Below are 8,797 nucleotides of genomic sequence, written 5' to 3' on the forward strand. Positions count from 1 at the left end.
TATCTACAACGGCGATGCTAATGGTTTGTGGAGGTATCCCAAACCAATTCACTACCATCGGTTTTAAGTTTTCAACGAGGCAGTGTGCAAGGCTTAAGATACCGTCATCCATCGCATTGAAGACCTTCTCCTACTTCATAGTCATCGTACAATGCTCATTCAACACAGCCTACGTACAAATGCATACAGTAATGCAGCTGTGGGCAACACGCAAAAATTGTACAATGACCCTATGGAAATGAATTCAATTAAATGTTGTACTGTGTCTATATAAAGAAAGAAGATACCCCAAGCCAACAAGGCTTATGCTTGTGCTTTGCGAGGGTCGCAAAAATAATATCTATCGACTATCGTACACAACATTACTCTTGTTCTACAAATATGACGTTTCCTCCGTATGTATGAATATCCAAGGTTTTTTTCTTGGTTTTATTTAATATTATTTCAGGTGCTGAGTGCTGAGTGCTAAAGAGCTTGGGTCGTATTTATTGGAATAATAATTGTATAAAGCAATGGCCTAGCCTAGACAACTTTTGGTCCAGCCACCAACTTTTGTATCCTTTGAAAGAATGATGACTGGATGATCAAAACGACCCTCGGTTTCTGTGACAAGATAATCCTTATCCTCTGAAGGAGGGATAGGTTTTGATCCGGAAAATGATTTCATCACTCTTTTTTATGTTTTACGAAAATCATGCGCTTTGATCTCATTCAATTTGTTCAATTTAATGCCTAAATAAATAGGGAAGTACAAAGAATGCGGAAATTATGTGCAAAAATCATTTTCCGCTTTAGTCGAGATGTAAACACATACCATTTTGAAAGGTTAAAGCCAAAGGGCTCTCTCCCCACTCTTTTTCATTGCAGCTGCAGAGAGAGAAGAAAGAAAAAAGAAGGCATACTTGAAAGCCTTCAAACTAGGGCATGTAGGCATACTTGCCCCATTCATTCCACCATAAATTCTTAAATCCGCCTAGACCGTCCAGGCCAACACACTCATATGAGTTCCTATCGAATCTCATCTTTTTTTAAGTATGCTGCCATATACGGACACCGCAAATATCCACAGTTGATGCGTTGTACCATAAAAGGTCACATTACTGGGGACAATGTAACAAGGATGATTTAAATTCAGCAGGGAATCAAATGCCAAACTGGAAAAGCAGTCAACAAGATTAAATTCAAGGAAAAAAAAAGATATTAAACAAGAAAAACAAAAGCAGTCAATCATAAGAAAAGCCAAAATTCTGCTGTCAGGAATTGGATTTGGAATTTTTTCTCTTTTAAATATTTGTTTTTGCTTTTGATGACTTCTATGATTACTTTGGTAAAATTTTATATTGGGATCATTTGTCACACAAAATTATATAATCAAAAGCAATGATTGGAAATTGGAATTAGCCAATACTTTTGGACCAAATGCCTTAAATCATATGGGAAGATTGTGTGAGAAAAAGAACACTACTGCTCAAGGATCCAACCTAAACAGGGAAAGGAAATTAAATAGTATACCAAAAAAATTAGACACTAAACATATCATTGAAGATCATCCCACACAGCAAATAAAGAGAAAAATTGCATCATTAGTTATTGGATAATTCTTGTGTTCCTTCGAGGAGAGATTTTTCAACGTGCTCTGGAGTAGATTTGACAAAACGACATATGTTATTATATAATCGGATGAATACTTGAAATAAAAACTTCTCTGTAATTGTGTAATAACATGTGGTGTATCGTCATGTGTTCTGGGCATATTGAAAAATTTCTCCTCCTTGAGAGGATGAGCTGGTTCCTCCATTTGATAGGAACCAATCATGTCTTAACACGTGTTCATTCTTTTAAAAAGAAAAATCAAATAACAAAGACGCCCTGCCACACAGTACTACGGTTTGGTGGTATTCCTCTTTGCTTATAAGTGAGAGGTTTTAAGTTCGAATCTCATGGATGGAGAATTCGATACTAAATTAGGCTGCTCATTGTGTGGCTTAGTCGAACTCCCTCTCTCCCTAATGTAAAAATATTGATGTACTAAAAAATAAAATAAAATAAAATAAAACAAAAAAGCCATAATTTATAGAAACTTCTAATCATGCTCAAACTCATAATCTGGATTTATTAAAAAAAGAAAAATAAAAAACATGAACACGTGTCAAGATATAGTTAGTCCATGTCAAAGGTAGGAACTTGCTCATCCTTAATTATTTTATTTTGGTTGCTATGCATCATTTGCAGCCTTCTTATGATTTGAGTACTAAAGTTCAAGCAGCCTGTGATCTCATACGTTTTGTATAATTACCTAAAACATTTTTGGTTATGCAGATTGGAGGAAAAGGAGAAAAATAATATGTATAGTTCCTTTTATAGGGGTTTGGCCTCTTTTTTAAATTAGCGAGAGAAAAATTAGCATTAATTTGAGGTTAATTAGGTAATTGTAGGTTAAGGCAGTGTGCTCGTCCCTCATGCAACTTAAGTTCAAATTTCTCCCTCGTAGATTTAAAGACGTAAACATTAATACAAGGAAATATATACCTTTAGAAGCCAATGCATTCGCTACAAAATTAGTTTAATTTGATTGAACAGTCCATACACCTCTTTTTACTTCTCGCGCACACATTTTTAGTTTTCGACCGTTAGATCAGATGAATTGAAGAAGATCATCGGACATAAATTAACAATGGGTGTGTGAGCAGTAAAAAGGGGTGTGTGAATAACACACCCATTCTCAAAAGAATATGATGTTGGTTGAATGTTTTTAATGATAGTCAGCTTCAAGAGAACTTTAGATCAGGTCCAAATTATCTCCTCTAATCTCTTCCTATTTGAATGTTCACGATTGAACCACGTTAACATCTTGTGTTGACTTCTTTACCGTAAGAGAAAGACAGAGGAAAGTGAGCGAGAATGAGAGAAGAGGAGAAGATATTTAGAGAGGAAATAATCCTCTATTTAGATCGTAGAGTAATCAAATCAATGGATTAAAATAGTTTACAACATTAACAAAAAATGCAAATTAAAGAGGAAAATCATGAATCATGATTAAAGCATTAGCATCCTTGTCTCATCATAACTTCATTAAGGATTGGAAAAAGCTATACATATACCCTCCACACCTACCCCATCATGTTATATTGTATTTCCCCCCACCACCTAAACTAAACAAAATATGAAAAATACAATAAACCCCACTAAACATTTTCTCCAAATATACCAAACACAAAATAAATTTAAAACAAAAAATAAAAACTGCTTGCAGAGAACTAGCTACACTTCCACATTCCAATTTCCAGATTGATCAGAGCTAAAACTGAAGTACATATTGGAAATTCGAGCGGCGGAGATGCGAATTCGTGCAGCTTTTCGGGTTTATTAGACTCGGAGCAAGTAGATACTGAGCTCAGGAGCTCCATTGCTATCAGGGTTCATCATGTAGAAGGCCTCAGAGTCTCTAGACCCAACAATTCTCTCAAACTTGGCCCTCATGTACATGAGTTCGCCTTCGGATTCGGACCCGGCTTCAGCTTCATTCCCTTCCACCGCCGCAGACGGCGGCAGCACACCAGCCCCCATTGAAATGGGCTCCACAGCTTTCAACACCTTCCACTCCTTGGCCCCACATTCTCTTTTGCTAGCAAAACCATATTTCTTACCGTTGCAAAAAGTTCTCCACACTGGCTCTTCCAGCAGCCTCAGAGATTTCTGATCTTTCTTCTTTTGAAGATCTGCTTTGTGATCCTTGTCACACTCCAACGCAATTCTGACGAGGCCGGACGCCATTTCTTTAACCAACCCGCTGATCGGCGTTGCAAGCTCGATCAAGAAGGCCGGATGCGAGCTAGGGTCTCTCTGGAGTGCAAAATGTACGTGGCCACGCCTTGAGCCGAAAAGAGTGCCTACCACTCGGGGTCCCAGCCCAAGTGGTAGGCTAGATCGGTTCTTACCAAAAGTGGTAAGAACAGACCGCAACCTGGAAACTGCAGCCGCTTGCAGTTTCCTCCTGGGAAGTTGATGAGCCTCATGACCATGCTGTTGTTTTTGATGATGATCATGCTCTTGTTTCTTCTCCTCCTCCTCGTCGGATTTTGGTTTAGACGCAGAGGAGGAGGATTTGAGGCTCGGAAGAACTACATGATCAACATCATTTTCTTCTTCTTCTTCGTTGCCAACTTTGTTTGTCCAGAGGAAGTGTCTCTTGGAGGAGGAGTCCTGCAAGCTCCTTGCCATGCTCACTGATTTCATATGAGAAAGCAATCAGTGGGAAGAGGGGAGTCCTTAAAGATGGTTTGGTGGGTAGAGAGAGAAAGAGAGGAGAGAGATAGAGAGTGGGGATTCTGGTCTATTCCTTCCTTCACTTTTATTGATATGTGGGGGGATTTCATTTCATTAATTCTTTGTTTCTAGCCCTTTGTTGTAGCCAAAGAGAATCCTGACAAAAGAAACACAGCCTGACCCACCAACTGAGTGAGGAACTGAGGAGAGAGAGGGGGAGAGAGAGAGAGAGGGAGATTTGAAAAATAGAAAAGAAAGGAATCTGAGGAGACAATGTGCCTTGTTATTTCACTTTCTGGTGGGGTAGAGAGGAGAGGGAGAGGGAGAGGGATGTTGCTTGACTGACTCTTTTGACTTGAAATCCCCAAAACAGCAAAGAGATGGCAACCAAAGCCCAAACAAACCCAAAGCCTTCACTATTCCCACCAGACATGCTCACCACAAGTCACAAGTCTCAACACACCCTTCCATAACTCAGGAAAAGAACTTTCATGAAACGAGTACATTATCATGCTGATATTCCAAACCAATTCGTTATCATGTGAGATACTTAACGTTCACGTGGTGTTGCATTCAATTGATTGATTGGTTTGTGTACCCATACCAATACTATGAGAAACGACATCACTATAACAGTATCTCAAACTAATCATGCATATTATCTTACAAGGAATTCAAAACGTATTGTAGTGTATCGTTGATTTGAGATACTGTCACAAACTATTTTAAATGACAGTGCGTGATTGGTCTGAAACACTGTCGTTGTGTTTGATTGGTAAGTTTCTCACCATGGCCCACACCTATGCCCATGTCCACTTCTAGTTGAGAGGTGCACCAGGTGGTGGTGGTGTTGTTTGTTGGGGGTTCTCATTAGAACACTGTTATCTCATGGGCTATGTTAGGTGCAGAGTCTACACATCACCTACCTGCGAACTGACGCTTCACTGTTTGTGGGGACCCAAAAACCAAACCCTTATTCTTCCAACGAAACATTGAAGCATCGCTTTCCTCATCGACTAGAATCTATTTGTAAGCCTCTCAATGTGGCCTTACCACATCTCTTGGTGCTGTACGAGTTTTATGAGGAATGATTTTTTCGACGAAAAACGCTTCCGTTTGTGACCTATCGGAATGGTCCGCAGGATGATCTGAAAGCGTAAGAAAACTCTAAAGGAACTTTCTTTCGTAAGTTGCTGCATCCCGTTGGATGTTTTGTAAAAGGAAAAAGAAAACACAAATGCAACAGAGTAATCTTGCAAATGCAGTCTCTATCGAGAAACGACGCTAAAAGAACACAACTCTTTTCCAAACTAATAACTAAACAAAGCCAAATAATTACATACAGTTGCGGCACCAGGAGTCAGACAATCTCTTACTAGTTACATGAACTTATAGACAAGGATCCATAAAGAAAATACAACTTCGCGTGCATATGGACATAGGCCAGCACACTCACTACTGAATGGGTTTTTTCTTCTTCTTTCTTTTGTACATATAAGAGAAGCACAAATGGATAAGTCGAGGATACTTGCCTACGGTTCACGAAAAATAAAAGGTCCTAAGGTTAGCTCTCTAAACTTTGTTCAGGGTCTGGTTGCTTGGGCGCAGTGGCTCCACCATTCATTCTGGCACGTGCCTCGGCAAACATCCTCTGTTGCTCAGCCAAGGCTTCTTCCTCTGTCATCTCCACTCCGTTCCCCCATTTGACACTTTTTGATAAGTCATGCTGCAAGGAATACCACTTGCATCAGTATATAGTTTTATGTTGCAAGTTCACGACTGCTTGACAATTTATAGACATGTGAACTAGTTGACTAGTTGCATGCTTTAGCACCCAACACAACGGCCCCTGGTGCAACAACAGGCACCAGTTTGACATTTGCTTGTATAGAGGTACTGCCAGTTAAACCCAGCTGCACAAAAGATCAATCCCTAACTCTCAACGTTCCACTGAATAACTGATGTCTTGTTTTAAGTTATGGCAACTTCAGTCTTGCATAAGTTGAATGAACATAGAAGGCATCATGAACACTTACCATAGTCTCAAGCTTGTGTTGTTCATATGCTGAATAAACTTCCTCAATGTACTCGCTAAACCCAAGAACCTGATACACAGAAGAGAACAAATGTCATGATGCAGCCATTGTAAGCATCTCACATGGTATATGAATATAATTGCTCTTCATAAGCACAAATTAGGGGTTACAATTTAAGCTTAATGCACAAATATGCATCTCATTCGAGAATCCACATAGATCAATATGACAATAACTATCATGATAGAAGTATGAACTACACAGAGATAACGCCTGCACGTATAAATATACATACGTATGCATAGACTGATAGACATACTAACATACCACACTATTAAACTACCAGACGCACAATGGACAACAACAATTTAGGAAAATAAATCAGACCATACGAAGAATCAAATTTATAAAACTGAAAACATGTTCAACTGGGTTGTTCACAAACCTGTAAAGCCTTGAGTACATGCTCGGGAGCTATTGTTCTTTTATCCTCTCTGCTACAAACTTCATTCGATTCTGATGAGATGAGATTTATAAACTCTGCAAACGCAATAACGCAAGTCTGAATGCTTTTCTTCAGTAATAAAGAAAAATAAAACATCCGTCAAAGCACTAAGGCAGTAGACAACACTTCAAACCCCAAAGTTATGGGGCAAAGAAATAAGTTAGGAGCAATTCCAACAGCTATAGCCTATAAAAATCCCAGAAAATCTGAAAACTAACTTTATTTTAATGTTGCTTCAAGCTTATTGACTAAAACATGTCACATTTGTAATCGAAAAAAGCATCTAGTGTATTAACTGAAACTACTAGGTTTGACGTGCAGAACATGCTATTGGCCAAAACGAATAAGGGTTTAATCTATACAGAGATCAAGATACTAAGAGTAAGATAGATGCATTAGCAGTAGCAAAACTAAAGCAATTTTGAATTAATGTACAAATTTAAAACATAAACTAAAGATAAACTACTTATATATTCTCACCTACGCAACACTCAATCAAAAGATCTTGAGCATCTCTTGCGACACGTACATCTGGCGGCAACATCTCTTTAATGATTTTGGTCATGGTTGCTGAACATGAATATTAAATCATAAGCTACACGTACATCTGGCGGCAATATCGTGTATAATAAACAGTATAAGATGCCCCTACTGGGAATTCACAAACACAAAGAAACCATGAGGAGCACAAAGAGAGATGATAAAAGTATAGACACATATGATGCAGTGAGAGAGATAAATGATTACAAGGACATACTACTAGACAAGTAATCGCACAAAAGTTTGTCACGCCTGGTAAAGGCTTAGCCTCAACACGAGGAAACATGAATTAGCACCCAACCTAATGCTTGTTCTAATCACATGCAGGAAGCAGTACTTCGCAAGCAAATTCGGGGCCCCTAACCAGCAAGCAAATCATGCATACCTCCTTCCATCCAAATGAAATTTATTTTTAGGAGTTTTAATTCTGATTTCTTTGTTTATACAGTCCCACTCACTATTCGTATCCGAAAAATCAATTTCTTGAAACCCTTAATTCAATATACAAGATTTAGTCAATCAATATTTTCAACCAATCTTTAATTAATCAATTTACGTAAGCAATTAGTTCAAAATAAAGAACAGCAGCAAACCCCCAAATCCTAGGGCACTAATTTTGTCGAAATCGTTCAATTACAAAATCCAGAGATAATTACACGAAATTAACCAAAAAAATCATGAAATCGATAAACCTAACAACAATAATCTCAAAAATTAAACGAAAAAATATACAAAAATTACGAATCCACCTTTCGGAAGCGAAGCATCTTCCTTTGACTTCCCGACGATGTCCATCGGATCCATCCTGGACCTGCGCACACCGTAAGCCCCAAAAATCAGCACCTACATATTCCAAAATTCACCGAAAAAATACAAAACGGAAAAAAAAAAATCACAGATCTAAAAATTCCAGCAGAACCGAGATGACTCACCTGATAACCGAGTTGAATCGGAGAGCGAGCAAGCGCGAATCTGACCGCGTAGACGACGAATGAATCAACCGATCGACGAAGATCCGAGTTGCAGGAAGATCACGATTCGGAAGGGAGACATGGTGTTGAATATATGGATTTATCAGGGGAAGGGGGTTGAGTTCTTCAGGATAAGAGAGCCAGATCTCGCTCGCAGGCGATTAGGGCAAACGAAACAATTCTCCCCCAAAAGCGCGTTGATTTACGAGTCCACCACGCGCGTCGTTGAGGAGTTTTCGACGGCCGTGCGTTTCGCGGGGTGAGCGGTTGGCGGGTGCTGCGCACGCGGAATGGGGACGCGTGGTCGTTTTTTGGATTGTTGGGTTTTGTTAGTGATAGGGTCTTGTCTCTCATCTTCCATGGAAAGGAGCCAATGGCCTTTTGGCGCGTTTGGAAAGAACCAATGAGAGTGTGTGTATTTTTTATTTGCAAAGTAGTCTTTTTTTTTCTTTTTTTTTTAATTTTTTTAAATTTTTAAA

At 39.0% G+C, this 8,797-nt stretch overlaps 2 protein-coding genes across 4 annotated transcripts; both read right to left on the reverse strand.

Moving 5' to 3' along the window:
- Window positions 1-3,010: 3,010 nt before the first annotated feature.
- LOC137713653 (protein MIZU-KUSSEI 1) lies at window positions 3,011-4,376 on the reverse strand. Its single transcript, XM_068452978.2, has one exon. It carries the CDS (start codon window positions 4,234-4,236, stop codon window positions 3,367-3,369), a length of 870 nt encoding a protein of 289 aa, XP_068309079.1. The 5' UTR covers window positions 4,237-4,376; the 3' UTR covers window positions 3,011-3,366.
- A 1,191-nt stretch (window positions 4,377-5,567) lies between these two features.
- On the reverse strand, window positions 5,568-8,614 carry NF-YB13 (nuclear factor Y, subunit B13). Of its 3 annotated transcripts, none has more exons than XM_068452694.2 (6): window positions 8,280-8,537; window positions 8,097-8,158; window positions 7,288-7,377; window positions 6,748-6,842; window positions 6,303-6,371; window positions 5,568-5,992 (listed from the first exon to the last, which is right to left on the reverse strand). In XM_068452694.2, the coding sequence occupies exons 2-6, from the start codon at window positions 8,149-8,151 to the stop codon at window positions 5,831-5,833; spliced, it is 471 nt and encodes a 156-aa protein (XP_068308795.1). In that variant the 5' UTR covers window positions 8,152-8,158; window positions 8,280-8,537; the 3' UTR covers window positions 5,568-5,830. The 3 variants fall into 3 exon arrangements, with proteins under 3 accessions (XP_068308795.1, XP_068308796.1, XP_088540823.1); XM_068452695.2 differs by having other exon boundaries at window positions 8,097-8,190; window positions 8,280-8,521; XM_088684697.1 differs by having other exon boundaries at window positions 5,977-6,179; window positions 8,280-8,614.
- Between the last annotated feature and the right edge of the window lie 183 nt (window positions 8,615-8,797).

The sequence above is a fragment of the Pyrus communis genome, chromosome 14 (genome assembly GCF_041283825.1).
Source record: "Pyrus communis isolate YQ-2024b chromosome 14, ASM4128382v1, whole genome shotgun sequence".
In the NCBI taxonomy this organism is placed as follows: domain Eukaryota; kingdom Viridiplantae; phylum Streptophyta; class Magnoliopsida; order Rosales; family Rosaceae; genus Pyrus; species Pyrus communis.